The sequence below is a fragment of the Aythya marila genome (genome assembly GCF_965140915.1).
Source record: "Aythya marila genome assembly, chromosome: W".
Classification (NCBI taxonomy): domain Eukaryota; kingdom Metazoa; phylum Chordata; class Aves; order Anseriformes; family Anatidae; genus Aythya; species Aythya marila.
This window is the reverse complement of record NC_139081.1, coordinates 10272308-10292387: the sequence shown is the minus strand read 5'-3', so window position 1 is coordinate 10292387 and position 20080 is coordinate 10272308. Positions and strand designations below refer to the sequence as shown.

The 20080-nt window shown below is 44.9% G+C and overlaps 1 protein-coding gene across 1 annotated transcript in view; it reads left to right on the top strand.

Annotated features, from left to right (window-relative positions):
* Window positions 1–20080, top strand: part of LOC309889533 (ras GTPase-activating protein 1-like) — a gene marked incomplete at its 5' end in the record, with an annotated part of 113039 nt that overhangs the window by 6665 nt on the left and 86294 nt on the right. Inside the window, one exon of the mRNA XM_082782382.1 lies at window positions 1640–1775. Coding sequence (XP_082638508.1) covers window positions 1640–1775 — 136 coding nt within the window. The remainder of the gene's footprint in view (window positions 1–1639; window positions 1776–20080) is intronic.

Here is a 20080-nt window from a genome sequence, read left to right as displayed (position 1 = left end):
TACGCTCAAATGTTGTCAGCTTCAAGAATGGCAGTCTTGAAATTGTTTCAAGTAAATGTAGGGATGCATCCACTGGGTCTCAGACTAGAAATGTCATTTTCCCCAAAGCTGGTTCTTTGACAATTGCCTTCCAAAAATGGGTGAGATTTCCATTGCTCAATAATATTGCTGATAGTTCGTTTCCAAAAAGTGATATTTTTCAGAATAAACTTCTCTTATGTATTTGTGTGACTAAAATGCTAACTTTTTAAGTGAAAGCTCACTAAATTGCCCCCCAGTTGGATACAAATGTGTACTTAGTGCAGCATATGACTGATAGATAGTGTATGAGTCCATGAAAACTAAAATTCTCTGTGGATGTAGTAGTATGCTTTTAGTGAGTTGCAGAGTAATATAAAATATTAGAAAGGAAAACTTTTCATCTTGTCCTTCAGAATTTTCTGTGTTTACAGAAATCATGTTTACTAGTCCCATATGTTCTGAAGAAAAGCTTAAATTAAGCTTGTTTAATGATAAAATCTGAAATACTAAATTTCATTTAGAAGCCTAATCTCTGAATAATTTACCTTGTCTTTTATAAGGAATCTGGCAGAAAATATGCCAAGTGTTCTATCCATGCTCTAAGTTACTTTTCCAGATAGCTCTTAATATTCTTAAAGAAGTGCTGGAACTGAGTATTGTTTTCCAGATTCTGAATGGCTGGAAAAGTTCGCATCCTGTTGATGCTATCAGTTTACATAACTGGTTGTTTCTTTGGATTGTTTGGTCAAAAATACTATCTGTTTCAACTTAAGTACTCCTCCCCCTTGTATAAATGATTATTGTGTCATGTGAATGTTTTTAAAAATCATTTTTACCTAAATCAATTATTTCTGACTGTTTTTAGAACTTTTATTGCATAGTAATATGAACAGACATAATTTGCATTTTTGGTACAAGTGCATTCATGAATCTGTATACTTAAAAGCAAAAAGTAGTGAGGTGAGCAGTTCTGTAAGAATTTAGTGTTAAACAATGTTTTGTAGGCTTTTTTCCTATTAATGAGCTTTTAAACTCAGTAATTATGATCAAGTTGTTATTTTTAGTATGTCTACTAGACTAACTGTAGAAAAGTGACTAATTCTTCGAGGTATTTCAGTATAATTAAATGCAGTTATTTGTTGTTACACAGTTAGATATACTATATGCAGTTATTTTTTACTATATTGATACTTTGGCCAAATGTATACAGGCCTGTCATATAAGCTGTATGTTGTGCGTGGCAGAAGTATTAACGCTGTTGCCTCTACTAATGTATGTCATTTATTCAGGATGCTGGTAATTGCTTCTTTGTTTAATTTAACTTAGTTCTGGCAAATTTGCTTGTTTTTTTGTGAATCTATGCCTCCTTTATAGTCTTTGAAGACTTCTATCATGTGATGTTTATCAGCAATTTCTGATTATCTAATGTTTATTTAAAGGGTGTGTATGATATTGCATTTTATTGAATGTAGACTGCTTTAAAAACTCACCATTATCCTAATTTCCTTTTTTAAAAATCCACACACACAAAAAAAAAACATACAAAAAAAAAAAAAACGCCCAACAATTTGTAGCAAAAGATTTTCTTCTGTCAAGTTTCCTTTTTCCATATTAACAGAATTATTGCCATGTGTGGAGACTATTACATTGGTGGACGTCGCTTTGCTTCACTCTCGGACCTAATTGGTTATTACAGTCATGTGTCTTGTTTGCTGAAGGGGGAAAAACTGTTCTTTCCAGTAGCACCTCCAGAGGCAAGTAGTAAAAATTTTAAGTGTTTACTTGAATGTTAGTATCATTTATCTTGCATTTGATATTCATAATTTTATGCGGGGGAAAAAAGCATTGTAGAAAGCTTGTCCAAGTTCTAGAGTTGTCTCAGTGTATGGTGAAGTATAACAAATATATAAATGCATTCTTACTGATACAAAATAATTATGAAAAAATTGCTTTATAATGAAAGTCTAATGACAAAGCTAGATCTGGTACTTTAGTTATCTCCAAATGTAATTATAGCGTTGTGTGTAAACTCAGATAAACAAGAAAATGTGCAATTTTTGGCTAGTAAAGAGCACTGTTGTAATGTAGTTAACCTCTATGCTGGGTTTTACACCAACTTAATAGAGTATTTCAAAATAATTTCCATTTTGTGATATTCTTGATGAGGCAACCAGCTCTGATGCCAGCACAATCCTCAGTGTGGAGCAGGGGGATCATGGTGTACAGGGTGTGTGTGTGTGTGTGTGTGTTCCAGAAATCCCAGGGGAGTGACAGAAACTCTTGTGAGATTGGCTGATGAGGCATGGGCAGGGCTAGGAGCAATGGTGAGAGATTTAAATGTGGTGTAACTGTAACTAGCAGTCATTTGCTGGGGTGAATGGCTCCAGTGCCAGCAAGATCTGCAGTAGAGCAGGGGATGGGGGGGGACTTCAGGAAATCCCAGCTGAGTGTAGAAACCTGCCAGGAACCAGCAGCTCTTGTTAGAGTGGCTGATGAGGCTTGGGTGAGGCCAAGAGCAAAGGCAGCCAAATGCTACTCACATAAAAGGCAGCCCTAGGGAGCACTAGTGACCAGGTCAGAGTGTAGCACTCAAGGCAGGGCACAGGAGTGTGTGCAGGGAGGGTACAGTCACTACCAGTTCAAACAGCAGTTCTAACCAGCTCACAAGGAGATCCAGTCATGGTATCCACCTAGCGGAAAGCCATGTTCTTTGTGTTCCCTGTGGCCTCTCCAGCCACAGGAACAACTGACACAGCTACCCAGACAGAGCTCCCAAGGGAACATGCAGCTATCTAGATCTCAGGCTGAAGGGTGTGCCCAAATTTTCTGTTAGCATCTAATGGCAGCAGTGAGCTGTCATTCAATGGCAGCAGTGAGCTTCTACCTGGGTGCACCTCCTGTAGGAGGTGCACCCAGGTAGAAGAACTGCTCAGTCTGGTGACAGAGCTTCAGGAAGAGGTGGGCAGGCTGAGGAGTGTTAGCGAGTCTGAGAAGGAGATTGATGGAATCATTGTGGTGGTTTTACCTTGCTAGGCAGCTGAACTCTACCACAATCACTCTCTCACTCCCCTTCCTCAAAAGAAGGGGGGGAAGAAAGTACTATGGAAAGAAAAAGGCTCACAGGTTGAGATAAGGATAATTTAATTCAAGGGAAAAGAAAGAGGGGAGGGGGTAAAAAAAAAAAAAAAAGCAACGGCTGCATGGAAGCAAGGGGGGGAAATATTCTTTACTTCCCATCAAAAAGTGATGTTCAGCCACATCTGGGGAAACAGGGTCTCAGTATGCGTAGTGGTTTTTTGGGAGGACAGATGTCTTCATAACAAGAGGACCCCCCCCTTCTCATTTCCCTTTACCACCTTTTATTGCTGAGTGTGACATGATATGGTATGGAGCATCTCTTTGGTTTAGGTCAGCTGCCCTGGTGATGTCCCCTTTTTTTTTTTTTTTCTTTTTTTTTTTTTTTTTTTATACTGATGTCACCTTTTGCCCACCCCCAGCATACTGGCTCTTGGGGGGGCTTGGAGGGAGTCTTGATCCTGTGCCAGTATTGTTCAGCAATAAACACAACACTGGTGTAATACCAATGCTGTTCCAGCTACAAGTACAGAGCACAGCACTGTATGGGCTGCTGCAGGGAAAGTTAACATCCCAGCCAGACCCAGTACAATCATATTCTATCATCCCTGGAACAGATGCTTCAGCCAGCCACAACATAAGAAATGAAGTATCCCCTACCCTCTCCCACCAGGCAGAAGGAGGGCAATTAAGAGATGGGTGAATGGAAGGAGGCTTCTGCTTCACAGCAGGTGAATCCCCTCCCTGCCTACCTCACCTTACCAGGTACCCTTGTACAACAGGTATGAGGCTCTGGAACTTGATGGACATGCAAATGATGATGTGACCAAAGGTCCATCTAGGTTAGAGGGGTCACCTAGGGCAAGTCAGCCTACCCCATGGGTCAAGACCACCTCTGTCAAGGGGAAAAAAAGAAAGGCAATTGTCATTGGTGACTCCATTCTGAGGAGAACAGAGGGCCTGATATGCTGATCAGACCCAACCTGCTGGGAAGTCTGCTGCCTCCCAAGGACCTGGGTAAAAGATGTTACTAGAAAACTCACTAGTCTGGTATAGCCCTTTGATTATTATCTGTATTGGGTTTACATGGCAAGGTTTTGGTAGCGGGGGGGGGCTGCCAGGGTGGTCTCTGTAATAAGAGTCCAGAAGCTGCCCCATGTTAGATAAGGACCAGTTTCAGCCAGCTCTACAAGGGACCTGTCACTGGCCAGAGCTGAGCTAATAAGCAAGGTTGTTTGTGCCTCTGAGAGCATATTTAAGAAAGGGGAAAAAACTGCTGGGCAACAGCAGCTGGGTAAGTGAGGAGTGAGAACCAGCCTTGCAGACAAGAAGGTCAGTGAAGAAGGAGGGGGGGAAGAGGTGCTCCAGGTGCCAGAGCAGAAGTTCCCCTGCGGCCTGTGGAGAGGACCATGGTGAAGCAGGTTGTCCCCCTGCTGCCCATGGTGTATCATAGTGGAGGAGATTTCCACACTGTAGTCCATGGAGGAACCCACGGTGGAGCAGGTGGACCTGCCATGAAGGAGGCTGCGGCCTGTAGACAACCCCTGCTGGAACGGATTCCAGGTCAGACCTGTAGGCCGTGGAGAGGAGACTACTCAGGAGCAGGTGACCTGGCTGAAGCTGCCGCTTGTGGGGGACCAGTGTTGGAGCAGTGTGCTCCTGATGGATGGACCCTGTGGTACGAACCTGTATTTGGAGCAGTTCTTGAAGAGCTGCTGCCTGTGGGAAACCCATGCAGGATCAGTTTGGGAAGGACTGTATCCCATGAGAAGGACCCCACACTGGAGCAGGGGAAGAGAGTGACTGAAGAAGCGGCAGTGACGAAGTGTTATGGCCTGACCCCATTTCAATGATATTGAAAGGAATAGGCAGACCCAGCTAATTAATATGCAGCTCCAAGGCTGGTGTTACCAGTAGAATTTTGTGTTTCTTGATCATGGGATGGTCTACACAATACGAGGCCTGCTGGTGCCTGATGGGACACACCTCTCTCAAGGGGGGAACAGGGTTTTTGGTCAAGAGTTAGCAGAGCTGATTGCTAGAGCTTTAAACTAGATTTAAAGGGGGAAAGGGATAAAATCGGGCTTGCGAGTGTTTAAGGGACTGTGTGCTAGCGAGGTCCTTCAGTCTTCTCCATGAGGTGGCGGGTACAGTGAAGCACATTGGAAATGTTTCTATGCCAATGCATGAGGAACAAGCAAGAGGGGCTAGAAGCCTTGAGTCAGTCCCAGAGCTATGGCATCATTGGCATAAGTGAGACTTGGTGGGAAGAGTCCTGTGATTGGTGTGTTATGGTAAAATGTTGTAGATAGGTAGGGCAGGTGAGGTGGGGTGGTGGTGCTTTATGTAATGGGGTAGGCTGAACTGTATGGAGCTTGCAGTTGGTGACAATGCAGTTGAAAGCCTCTGGGTAAGGATTAAGGGACAAGCAAATAAAGTGGATTTTGTTGTGGGAGTCCAGTGTAGATCATCCAGCCAACAATGGTGACACCAATGAATTATTCTTTAAGGAACTAAGAGGTATTTTAGGGTATAACTGTGTACGAGCGTACAGTCGGCTCTAATCTAGTTCTAACAATTTGAGGGGGGATGTACCGTTTTATAGCTCAAGTCAATAGTTAATAACAATACAAAGAACATAAGTGTTGTGGAGAGATCAAATGGGAAATGATGGAAGGACTCCATAAGGCTGACTGTAGATGATGAAGAAGTCAAAGTAATGAAGCCATACAAAGGACAAGCTATTAGTTAAAGGTCCAAATATGAGCTCTTCTGGAATTCTGTTCATGGTCCTCAATAACAAAGACAGCTTTGCTAAACCTCAAGCAAGTATTGAAGAGGGCTGCTAAAATGATGGGGACTTTGTGGCTTTAGGAGTAGGCATGGGTTACTAGCTTTAAGGTTGAAGTGCTTAATCAGCGTTAAAATATTTTTTTAGGCTCTTGTCTGTTCATGGAATACTTCTAAATACTAGCTCCTGGGAATAAAGACCTCAAGTTTTGTGGGTTTTGTTTTCCTTTTTTTTTTTTAATTTCTTTATGATATGTTTGCAGAAGAAAAATCTTGGACTCAATCCAAGAGGCTTTCTGGGATCAGCCAGCATTATCTCTGGGTAAGGATTAAGGGAGAAGCAAATAAAGCAGATGTTGTGGGAGTCCACTACAGGCCACTCAGCCAGGATGACAACAACGAAGGATTATTCTTTAAGGAACTAAGAGATATCTCTAGATCAGCTGTCCTTGTCCTTATGGGTGACTTCAACTTCCCAGACATTAACTGGTAATACCAGAAAGCTGATACAAACAGGTCCAGGAAATTCATAAAACATAGTGATAAGTTCTTGGTACAGGTATTAAGGGAGCCAGCTAAGAAAGATGCCCTCCTAGATGGGTTTGTAAACAGAGAGGGTCTTGTGGGTGAAGTGGCAATGGGCAGCCCTCTTGGCCATCATGACCATGAAGTAGTCAAAAATGAAATCTTTGGTGATAGGAGGTAAAGCTGCCAGCAAAATTTGAACCATGGATATGGGGAGAGCAGACTTCAGGCTGCTTAGGGAACTAGTTGGTGAGGTCCTCTGGAAAATGGCTTTTGAAGGTATTGGGGTCAATCAGTGCTAGTTGCTTTTTAAATACCACCTCTTAAGAGCACAGGAATAGATTTCCAAGTGTCGGAAGTCAAGTGGTCACTCAGGACAGGCTGAGTAGGATTTCTGGATGCCAGCACCAGCTTAGCTCGAGCTGTTGCTGCCCTTGCCCGGTTCCTTGCGAAGCTGACCTGTAATTTGTCATGCAGTGTCCTCCTATAACACATAGCTTAGATTACAGATTACTTTTGTCCCAATGTTAAATCTCCTTGAGGCATGCACCTGATCTCCCCATCCTTTTGCATAACCCATCAGGTGTACCCTGGTCCTTGGGCAAACACAATCCCACGAGTGGGTTTGCCTTTTCCTGAGGCAGGGGCAATCCACACAGTCTTCCCCATCTACTTCCCTACATGCACTACAGGGACTTTAGCTCTTCCCACCGTGTGTAAGGGTTTTGTTTCAGCAGGACCAGGATGGTTGTCAGACCATCAGGTGTTAATTAGTCAAGTAGCTTAAGGGTAAATTCACGTCCCATTGTTTCCACGTCCCAGCACCTAATGCTCGTAACATAGTCTTTAATAGTCCATTGTACCTCTCAACCTTTCCAGAGGCTTGTGGGTGATAGGGGATGTGATACACCCACTCAATGCCATGTCTCTTGGCCCAGAAGGTGACAAGATTGGTCTGACAATGGGAGTCATTTCCAAAACAATTTTCTCTGATGTACTATGGTGATACAACACTTGCTCTTCTGGGTCCAAGGTAGTGTTTTGGGTCATTTATGGGGTATGTTTCCAGCCACTCAGTTGTTTCTACCATGGTGAGTATGTACCCTTTGCCTGGGAAAGTGGTCCGATACAGTCAGCTTGCAAGGCCTCACCATATAAACATCTTAGCCACCTCCCCCTATTCCAGGGGGATTTTACCCTCGTGGCTAGCTTCATTGCAGCACAGGTCTCACACTCATGAGTGACCTGTGTGATGGCCTCAATGGTCAGGTCCACCCCTCGATCACGAGCCCATCTGTAAGTGGCATCCCTCCCCAGATGTCCTGATGTTTCACGGGCCTATTGAGCTACAAACAGCTCACCCTTACGTTCCCGGTCTAGGTCCACCTGAGCCACTTCAGTTTTCAAAGCTCAGTCTGCTTCTTTGTTATTCAGATGTTCTTTGATGGCATGACTCGTGGGCATCTACATGATGTACCTTTACATCCAGGTTTTCTACCCTGGCAGCAATATCTTGCCACAAGGTTGCCTTGAGGTATCCCAGAGCCTTCTTTTCTGTAGGCTGAACAGCTCCAGCTCTCTCAGCCTGTCTTTGTAAGAGAGGTGCTCCAGCCCTCTGATCATCATTGTGGTCTTCCTCTGGACCCCCTCTAAGAGCTCCACATTCTTCTTGTGCTGAGGGCTTCAGACCTGGATGCAGTACTCCAAGTGGAGCCTCACAAGGGCTGAGTAAAGGGGGATAATCACCTCCCTCAACCTGCTGACCACTCCTCTTCTAATGCAGCCCAGGATGTAGTCGGTCTTCTGGGCTGCAAGCGTGCACTGCCACTTCACGTCGAGCTTTTCATCCACCAGAACCTCCAAGTCTTTCTCTGCAGGGCTGCTCTCAATGAGTTCTTATCCTAGTCTGTGCTCATGTCCAGGATTGCCCTGGCCCAGGTGCAGCACCTTTCATTTAGACTTGTTGAACCTCACTACGTTCATGTGGGCCCACTTTTCAAGCTCATCCAGGTCACTTTGGATGGCATCCCTTCCTTCTGTTGTATCAACCATACCACTCAGCTTGGTGTCATCTGCAAATTTCCTGAGGGTGCACTCGATCCTACTATCTGTGTTGTTGATGAAGACATTAAACAGCACTGGTTCCAGGACAGACCCCTGAGGTACACCATTCGTCACCAACCTCCACCTGGATATAGAACCAGATCACCTCTTGGTCTTGCACGTGCCTTGACGTTGCTTCCAGGAGGATCTTTTCCATAATCTTTTGAGGCAAGGAGGTGAGACTCTACCGGTCTGTATTTCCCTGGGTCCTCTTTTCTACCCTTTTTCAAAATGGGAGTGATGTTTCCCTTTTTTCAGTCACCAGGGACTTTGCCTGACTGCCAGGACTTTTCAAATATGATGGAGAGAGTGTGATAAGACTGTGTGTTATCTGGTCATTAGTTTCAGAGACCTCCTCCTCCCCTTGAGGGTCCTGGGTAGCAAGTTACCTTTTGATAGGTGCAGGCCAGAGACAAAAATGATAACGCAGGGCCTGAATACCAGATTAAACTGAAGGGCAGTGCTTCACATCACAGCAAACTGAAAAAAGCAAACAGATTTCAGCACGTTCTCCAATCGCATATGGAGAAGAGATTATGGCACGGATTGCATAAGGCAGTATCACACAGAAAAATATTAATAGCAACCTAAACTTGGTGACTAACAAGTAAGTGTGTTATTTGTGTTTTAATCAAATCTACTGTTATCTCAACCTTTTGTGCCCCACATTGGGCACCAAAAAGAAATGTGGTGCTTTTACCTTGCTAGGTAGCTGAGCTCCACCACAACCATTCTCTCACTCCCCCTCATCAGAAGAAGAGGGGGGAGAAGAAAGTATGCTGGGAAGAAAAAAACAAAACAAAAACTCATGGGTTGAGATAAGGATAATTTAATTAAAGGGAAAAGGAAAAAAGAACAAAAAAGCAAAGGCCATGTGGAAGCACAAAGAGAAAGAAAATAAATTTCTCTCAAAAAATTACCCAAAACGCTGGTGTGATACCAATGCTTTTCTAGCTACAAGTGCAGAGCACAGCACTGTATGGGCTGCTGCATGGAAATTTAATTCCATTCCAGCCAGGCCCAGTACACAAGGTTACCCAACTAGTTGATCAAGGAAGATAGTTGATATGATCTTCTTGGATTTCAGCAAAGCATTCAATACATTTTTCTTATAGTATCCTTCTGGACAAAATGTGCAGCAGTCCAGCATACAGCTACAAAAATAATATTGTGATGGGTAAACAATGGGCTAATGGGTCAGGATCAAAGGGTTATAGTAAATGGGGTTACATCTAGCTGGTGGCCAGTCACTAGTGGGGTTTTGCAGGGCTCCATTTTGGGGCCGTTTCTCCTCAATGTTTTTAAAAATCCTGAACTAAAATACATACTATTGCGTTAAAGGGTAAAGTGTGCCAGAACCTAAAACCCCCTTGTATTCCAGCATGTTCTCAGATATGAGAGGGGATGGGGGTGGCTGTGCTTAGATTCTCAGCGATGCCTAAATCAGCACTATAAGTCTTCTTCCAATATATTGAAGTACTACAGTCACAGATGTGCAAATAAGTTGATACACCTTCAGTCTAGTAGAGTAATGAGTAGTGCAGTTTATTGCAGCAACGGGAGTCCAGGTTCTTTTGGATTGCTGCTGATGAATATGCTGTCTGCAACTAAGATATGCTTGACTGGAGTCACTCAAGCTCCACCAAAAAGACAGAAAGTAATATAACTTGGCCTAAGAGAGAGGGGATGTTAGGGAAGATACCACCGTCAGGGGAGATACCATCCCAAGGGAATACAACATCCTGAGGACCTCCTGACTCCTGGGACCAGTCGATAGGCTGTCTGCAAAGCACATGCGAATACCAAGATTATGACAAACACAACCAACTACACATGTGCTAACTTATGAAACAACTCTATAGAGAATGTTAGGTTTCCTGGGGAAGCACTCAGTATAACCAAGGGTTGGAATCTCACCCAGTAGGCATCTCTGTGTGAGGGAAGAGATGCTTAGCCTGTTGACTGATCCCAGAAGTCAGTGATGTCTTTCCAACTTTTCTGCAGTGGTATCTTCCCTAACATTCTTCCTCTCTTGAGCCATTTTTATACTATTTTCTTACTTTTAGGTGGAGCTTGAGTGACTCTAGTCCTACATATCTTTTATGATTGGTATAAAATTTTCTTACTTTTGCTTTAAACGTATAGGCTCAGAGAAATTCATAGCACGTGCTCAATGAGGGGTGGTCATACCCTGGAGGCAGATGGTGTTTTGGATGGAGGTGTGTTTTGGCATTATGATGAGATTAAAATGAGCAAAGTTCACTCAGAGGACGTGATTTTGTTCTCAGTTCCACTCATGGCTGGCCGTGCAGTCTATCAGTTTCATAGAATCATAAAGGTTGGAAAAGACCTCCAAGATCATCTGGTTCAACCATAACCCTACCACTGACATCACCCACTAAACCATGTCCTGAAGTATGATCTCCAACTTTTCCTTAAGCAACCCCTGGGACAGTGACTCCACGACTTCCCTGGGCAACCTATTCCAATGCCTGACTATTCTTTCTGAGAGTATGTCCATCATGATGGACAGTAATCAGAGTCTTTTGTCCATTTTCTTGAACTTGTGTCATCGGCCGCTTCAAGTCCTCATGTACCAGCAATTTCTTCACCAAGGCGAGGTTCATTCCAATAGGAGTAGGCAGCAGATCGTGAAGCAGAATTAGATGCAATAAGTTGATAAGAAGTGACAGAAGCTGAGTATCTAAAATCACATCATGCAAACACAACCTTTCCCAATATATACAAGTACAGTTTCAAGGGTTTCATTAGGATGTATCTCTAAGTGGAAAATATTTTGTTCAGTGTCAAGACAAATGTCTTGGGCTTCGAGCGTGTTACTCTCGCAGATGAAGCCTTTTTGTTCACACACAATACATGCATTCACATCAATTGTTGGCCACTTTCCTCCCTTTGATGGGCCCATACTTCATGCTCCTTAGGATATAGTTCCATTATGATTGAGTCCTAATGCAATGATTGGATATACGTTGTATATGGTGGCATTACTTATAGTAAGTATAAAGGCAACAATTTTATGATTTTCTGCATAGTAGGTAAAGTTGACTAATCGCCACCATGCTTGAAACTCCTTTTCAAATTCTGAAGCATTATCCCAAATCAGTTTTCGAATTTCAGTGGGCAAAGTTCCTCCTTCTCCCTCTCTAATAATAGCTGCTGCTACAGACCGTATCCATAACTGCGCTTGGATGCAGCTCAAGGCAAGGGAGGTATTGCCTTGAGTTTTTCCAAGGGCATTTACAACTAATTGATGATCATTTTCTTCAGTTTGTTCCCAATGGGGTAAAACATCTGATAGAAGCCAATGATTTTCTCCTAAAGCCAATAAGGATGATTTTATTGGTCGTTCCAGTTTCCTTAGGTCATCTGTAGTAGCAGTTATTCTACTCATTAGGACCTCAGCATCAACGCTATTTAATATACCTAATCCTATTCCCAATAACCCAGTTGCATCCCGTGGCATGCGCTGAGATTGTTTCAGAGAACGTCCGTGTAACCATGCTAACCAGCCAGTGTAAGCAGTTCTCAGAAAGGTGGTACATTTTGAGTTGATTTCAGAGATATTAATGTGCAGCACTAGCTCTACCCTTTTTAGGGACCAACTAGGGTTAAAGAGAATTTGTTGTTGTCCCACATTTTTAATTATGTAAGGACCAGGGTTGAAGATGGAAGGAGTTAGACCAATGGGAGGCCAAGTTGGTACATTTTCAAGTATCTGCGGGGCAGAGGCTTCTTAATTCTGTGCCTCTGTAACCCCAAAGACAGTACACAATTATAGGTTTGGTGAAAGTAAAATTGTACCAGCAATCAAAATTTGGTTCAGTTATTTTGGTACAATCGGTACTCTGATTTTGTGGTAAACTGTCTTAATTTCAGTTGGCTTATTGTAAGTAGATCCACAGAATCACAGAATTTCTAGGTTGGAAGAGACCTCAAGATCATCGAGTCCAACCTCTGACCTAACACTAACAGGCCCCACTAAACCATATCCCTAAGCTCTACATCTAAACGTCTTTTAAAGACTTCCAGGGATGGTGACTCCACCACTTCCCTGGACAGCCTGTTCCAATGTCTAACAACCCTTTCGGTAAAGAAGTTCTTCCTAAGATCCAACCTAAACCTCCCCTGGTGCAACTTAAGCCCATTCCCCCTCGTCCTGTCACCAGGCACGTGGGAGAACAGACCAACCCCCACCTCTCTACAGACTCCTTTAAGGTATCTGTAGAGAGCAATAAGGTCGCCCCTGAGCCTCCTTTTCTCCAGGCTGAACAAGCCCAGCTCCCTCAGCCACTCCTCGTAGGACTTATTCTCCAGGCCCCTCACCAGCTTCGTCACCCTTCTCTGGACCCGCTCAAGCACCTCGATGTCCTTCTTGTAGCGAGGGGCCCAAAACTGAACACAGTACTCGAGGTGCGGCCTCACCAGAGCCGAGTACAGGGGGACGATCACCTCCCTAGCCCTGCTGGTCACACTGTTTCTTATGCAAGCCAGGATGCTGTTGGCCTTCTTGGCCACCTGAGCACACTGCTGGCTCATATTCAGCCGACTATCAACCATCACTCCCAGGTCCTTCTCTGCCTGGCAACTCTCCAACCACTCATCTCCCAGCCTGTAGCTCTGCTTGGGGTTATTGCGCCCCAGGTGGAGGACCCGGCACTTGGCCTTGTTAAACTTCATGCAGTTGACCTCAGCCCATCGGTGCAGCCTGTCCAGATCCTCCTGCAGAGCCTTCCTACCCTCAAGCAGATTGACACACGCACCTACATTGGTGTCATCTGCAAACTTACTGAGGGTGCACTCAATGCCCTCATCCAGATCATTGATGAAGATATTAAAGAGGACCGGCCCCAGCACCGAGCCCTGGGGAATGCCACTAGTGACTGGCCTCCAACTGGACTTGACTCCATTCACCACGACTCTTTGGGCCCAGCTATCCAGCCAGTTTCTAACCCAACGAAGCGTGCGCCAGTCCAAGCCAAGAGCAGCCAGTTTCTTGAGGAGAATGCTGTGGGAGACGGTGTCAAAAGCCTTGCTGAAGTCAAGGTAGACCACATCCACAGCCTTTCCTTTATCCACCCAGCGCGTCACTTTGTCATAGAAGGAGATCAGGTTCGTCAAGCAGGACCTGCCTTTCATAAACCCATGCTGACTGGGCCTGATCGCCTGCTTGCCCTGCAAGTGCTGCGTGATGACTCTCAAGAGAATCTGCTCCATGAGCTTCCCTGGCACTGAGGTCAAACTGACAGGCCTGTAGTTTCCCGGGTCTGCCCTCTGGCCCTTCTTGTAGATGGGCGTCACGTTTGCTAGCCGCCAGTCAACTGGGACCTCCCCCGATAGCCAGGACTGTTGATAAATGATGGTAAGCGGCTTGGCCAGCTCCTCTGCCAGTTCTCTCAGTACCCTTGGGTGGATCCCATCCGGCCCCATTGACTTGTGCACATCCAAGTGCCGTACCAGGTCACCAACCAGTTCTTCGTGGATAGTGAGGGCCACATCCTGCTCCCCATCCCCTTCCACCAGCTCAGGGTACTGGGTATCCAGAGAACAACCGGTATTGCTGCTAAAGACTGAGGCGAAGAAGGCATTAAGCACCTCCGCCTTTTCCTCATCTCTTGTAACTAAGTTTCCCCCCGCATCCAGTAAAGGATGGAGATTCTCCTTAGTCCTCCTTTTTGTGTTGATGTATTTATAAAAACGTTTTTTGTTATCTTATTAGTTATTAGATCCAAATAGATCCATTATAGATCCATTAGTTATTCGGCAACTGATTTGTATTGTCTGGCCAGACGTGGCTTGAAGTTCAGCCATTCTTAGAGAATCGTTCCAACTCCATTCATCTTTTGAAAATATTTACTCCCATGTAAAACTAAAGTAGAGAGATTTAGATCCTTTTTGTTCTGAGGTGTTCCAATGATTGTGCTACACTGTGACAATGCATGGTTAGATGTTACAGTGAAACACCTCAGCTCCATGCACAACCACAGTAGCTAAGTTTCCTTTAAGGTCTGTAATTGCATCAAGGTCAGGGTAAAGTATAGCATTATTAATCCAAACTGTTGATTCGTCATCCTCCAGCTGTCCATACACAGTTCATTCAGGATTCTTGTGAGCACAAAAGAAAATAAAATATGCTCTGTTGTATTCAACCGGCAGGGTTAGAAAGAGGGTGAAATAGCAATCTTTGACTTCCCATGCATAGAGATATTTGGGAGTAGTTAGTTCCATTGTTACTGTTAGATGCACAGAAGGCTTTCACTATCTCTGCATGTTTGGAACTGCGGCAGTCAAAGGTGCAGTATTAGCATTCAACTGTCTGTAATCCACTGTAAAAGGCCATTCCCTGGCTGGTTTCTTTACCGGCCACACTGGTGAACTGTAAGGTGAATGAGTCCTTTTAATAATGCCTCTTTCTTCCAATTCTGTTACCACCCCGTCAATTCCCATAACCGCTGCTGCTGATAACAGATATTGCCGAACATTAGTGATTTTAGCAGGGGATAAAGGTATGGATGTTTGTAACAGACTCGGTCTCACTGTGCCTGAATCCCTTTGATGTGTCATGAAACTCCACACAGTTCCATCAGGGAGTTTCCACATACAGCCACGCAGCATGTTAAATCCTAAAATATTAGTATATGCAGCACCAACTAATACTTCGGCTCTGGTTAATTTTTGTTCCTCTGGCAGCCAGAGTGAAATTTTTGCAGTAGGGCATTGTTTTTCCACACCATCGATTCCTGTGAATTTAACCCTGCGTCAACCAGGTGTTATGCTCAGGGTTTGTGCTGTCTTGTGTAATTACTGACATTTCGGTCCCGGTGTCAATAAGAAAATTTACCAATATTTTTTGGGGTCCAACAGGAATGGCAATGACAGGGTCAGAGTGTTCATTAGAGAACCATTGAATTGCTAATACCCACTGAGCAGGGTGGCTCACTGCCCTCCCCGGGGATAGGAGTTTTTTTGCTGAGCTTCTGCCTCCTCAATTAGGCTCGGTGCAGAAGTTGCAGTTTCCTTATGGGTTAGGGGTTTTCCGCTTAGGCAATTCTCCCCAGCTGGAATATTTTTCTTACCCAGAAGTTGGACTAATGTACGGAGGTCCTCCATAGAGGCACCATGCAAGAATGGTCAGGGTGCACCCAAAGCTAGGGCCTTACGCCACAAGTCACCTCGTTCCCTATTAGGTTTGAACCCCTCTTTGAATTTGGGGTATCTGGGATTTTGAGTGTGGATTTGGCGGACTCACCGAGAGTGGTCTTGGGACTTAATACTGGATGAACTAATCCAGACCATTCGGCGTCCATACTTATCTATGTCTTGTACAAATTCACTCCAGGTGGGAATGGGGGAGTTCAGATTTCGCCTACAACCACTATCATCATCCCTACAAGCAGCTAGTATGTGATCCTGGGTATTTTCTACAAACATCTTAAGACAATCAGGGAGTCCACGGATGAGAGGGGTTAATCGAACCGGGTCAATAGGAGCTAACATCAGGGATTTCCTGAATTCATCTCTTTCATATATCGTCTGAATGCAGGCTGCTTTCTGTACTGCTACAGCCAGGTCAGAATAGCTCGTGGCTCTAATTTCCAGGGGTTCCCCTATCTCCCGGGGATCTATACCACCTGCCCAGTATGCTGCCCGTGCAGTGATAGAGTAATTATGGTCTCCTGGTGTGGTAGTTAAAAATACTCCAGGTCCCCAAAAGCCTCCTGCTTCTTCCTCACTCAACATAATTCGATCTCCTCCTTCAAGAGAAACTCGCCACACATACTCAACTTCCGATTCCCCTGACCGCCTTGAGAACTTCTCCTGTATTTTAACCAACTTTGCCGGTGGCCATGGAATCGTTTGCACAGTAGTGTGGATTCCATCATCATCATCAACAGTAGTCTCAGTCTTAACCAAAGGTCTCAAGGGAATCGATTGAGGTTCAGAATCAGCAATCTCTTTGTCATCATCATCACTGTCAAACCAGAAATCACCATCCCAGCTTTCAGGGTCTGAACTATGCAGCAATCTACAAATCTGCTTGACTGGAGCAGAAGGCTGTATTTTATTTAACAGATGACTAACCCTCTCCAGCAATTAAGATGATTATTCATTATTCAAGTTTATCATTTTCAGTCACAAGTTTGTCATTCTCAGATGAAAGTTTATCCACTCTGATTCCTAATGTTTTTCCCATCTCCCTTTCAAAGGCCAACGATGACTTCAACACCTCATTCTCTGATTTCAAAGCTGTATATTCCACATCAGAAATCAGTTTGGGAGCAGGAGTTTCCTTAGCTTCTTGCTGAGCACAAGACAAACAGGATCCTAACACAGCACAAATCACACCTTTACTCTTTCTTTGACCGATCTTTCGTGAAGCCTGACACTGCTCAATACTTTCTACCACTTTCTCTTGATTTTTCAAAACATTTTGGGCCCACTCCTTCCCCACCTGGGAAAGGAAACATTTGCATTTTTGCAGCAGTTTATCCATAGCAATCCTGCCGACTATGCCAATTTCTCTGTCGCATTAAGGGGTATAGCCGATTAACCATTATGGGCCCAGTCGGATTCAGGGTACTGAACTATCACAATCACAGATTCACCAATAATGCATTAACTGGTCTGGTTGGATTCAGAGCACTGAACTACCACGGTCACGGATTCACCGATAACATATAACCACCCTTACTCTAGTCATGTTTAGAACCGTCAAGACTAGGAACAAGGCAATCAAGTGCAATTTATTACAGCAACAGGTATACAGGTTCTTTGGATTGCTGGCGATAGTTACTGTCTGCAAAAGCAAGCTAGCATGCGTGAAATACACAGGTGCGCAGCCTGGAAATTAATGCGTTAAAAGGCACAAAGACTCTATAGAGATTTCTAAGTTTCCGCAGAGACAGAGTATAACCAACTGTTCAGATCTCACCCAAGCGTGTCCCAGCCCGTCGACTGGTCCCAGGAGTCAGGAGGTCCTCAGGATGTTGTATTCCCTTGGGATGGTATCTCCCCTGACGGTGGTATCTTCCCTGACATCCCCTCTCTCTTAGGCCAAGTTATATTACTTTCTATCTTTTTGGTGGAGCTTGAGTGACTCCAGTCAAGCATATCTTAGTTATGACTGGTGAAAAGTTCTCCCATCTCCGTTTAAAGTAATAGGCTCCGAGAAAGTCAGAGCCATGCTCAGTGAGGGGTGGTTGCACCTTGGAGGCGAGTAGCCTTTGGGATGGAGGTGTGTTTTGGTATTATAATGATATTATAATGAGCAAAAGTACACTAGGGTACAGCATTTTGTCAAAACATGACAGGTCCTTGGCTCAGGGTAGGAAAAAGTGCAGCTTATCGGTCTCGGTGTGCACAAGAACAATTGAGTCCCCACCTGGTCACAGAGCCTAGCCGTGGTGTCTCCACTCTACTCTACGCTCCGTACTGTTCCTTAGAGCTAGCACACCAGGTTCCCCCAGTGCGATAGCATCTAAGGTTGGAAGCCTAGGGAATGCTCAGGTAATGCAGCTACGCCCTACCCTGAAAGCCTCTTCAATGCTGTACATTTTCTTTAAAATGTGAATGTTAGTTTTATTTTCCTAGTTACTTCAGGCAATTACACCACACCTAGCCGTGATAGTTCTCATTGAACGCAACTAGAGTGAGGGTGTGTTATGTTGTTGGTAAATCCATGATTGTGATAGTTCAGTGCTCTGAATCAGACCAGACCTATATCAGTTAATGTGTTATTGGTGAATCTGTGATTGTGATAGTTCAGTACCCTGAATCTGACCATACCCGTAACAGTTAATCAGCTACACTCCTTAATGCGACACTGGGATGTAGTTCATTTCCTTCATAGTGGCTGGTATGGTGCCATGTTTTGGATTTAGGAGGAAAATAATGCTGATAAAATGCTGATGTTTTAATTGTTGCTGAGCTGTGCTTACACAGAGTCAAGGACTTGTCACTTTCTCATACTGCCCTGCCAGCAAGGAAGCTGGGGGTACACCAGAAGCTGGGAGGAGACATAACCAGGACAACTGACCCAAACTGACCAAAGGGTTATTCACAGAATCATAGAATCACAGAATATTTAAGGTTGGAAAAGACCCCCAAGATCATCTGGTTCAACCATAACCCTACCACTGATATCATCCACTAAACCATGTTCCGAAGTACGAACTCCAACTTTTCCTTAAACACCCCCCGGGACAGTGACTCCACGACTTCCCTGGGCAACCCGTTCCAATGCCTGAGAAGAGATTTTCTTCTCTTTCTGAGAAGAAATTTCTCCTAATTTCCAACTTGAACCTCCCCTGGAGCAACGTGAAGCCATTCCCTCTTGTCCTATCACTAGTTCACCTGGGAGAAGAGGCTGACCTCCAGCTCCCCACAACTTCCTTTCAGGTAGTTGTAGAGAGCAATAAGGTCTCCCTCAAGCCTCCTCTTCTGCAGACTAAAGAACCCCAGTTCCCTCAGCCACTCCTCATAAGATTTGTGTTCCAGACACTTCACCAGCTTTATAGCCCTTCTCTGGACATGTTCCAAGGCCTCGATATCCTTCTTGTACTGACGGGCCCAAAGCTGAACACAGTACTCGAGGTGCGGCCTCACCAGAGCAGAGTACAGGGGGACGATCACCTCCCTGGTCCTGCTGGGTTACGCTATTCCTGATACAAGCCAGGACGCTATGGGCCTTCTTGGCCACCTGGGCACACTGCTTGCTCATGTTCAGGCAAGCATCAACCAACACCCCCAGATCCTTTTCCTCTGCACAGCTTTTGAGCCACTCTGCCCCAAGCCTGTAGCGCTGCATGGGGTTGTTTTGGCCAAAGTGCAGGACTTGGCACTTAGCCATGTTGAACCTCATCCCATTGGCCTCTGCCCATCGATCCAACCTGTCCAGGTCCCTCTGCAGGGCCTTCCTACCCTCCGGCAAATGGACACTTCCCCCCAGCTTGGGGAGTAGACTGCAGACTTACTGAGGGTGCACTCAATTCTCTCATCCAATATCAATAAAGATATTAAAGAGGATGGGCCCAAACACCAACCCCTGTGGAACACCATTCTTGACCGGTCGCCAGATGGATTTCACTCCATTCACCACTAGAAACTGGGCCTGGCCGTCCAGCCAGTTTTTAACCCAGCAAAGATTGTACCTGTCCAAGCCATGGGCTGCCAACTTCTCCAGGAGAATACTGTGGGAGACCGTGTCAAAGGCCTTGCTGAAGTCTAGGTAGACTACATCAACAGCCTTTCCCTCATCCACTAGGCAGGTCAGTTGGTCATAGAAGGAGATGAGGTTGGTCAGGCAGGACTTGCCTTTCATGAACTTATGCTGGCTGGGCCCAATACCCTGGTTGTCCTGCATATGCTGCATGATTGCATTCAAGATGTCCTGTTCCATCACCTTCCCTGGCCCCAAGGTCAGGCTGACAGGCCTGTAGTTCCCTGGTTCTTCCTTACGACCATTCTTATAGATGGGCATCACATTAGCAAGTCTCCAGTCATTCAGGACCTCTCCGGATGACCATGATCACGGATAGATGATGGAAAA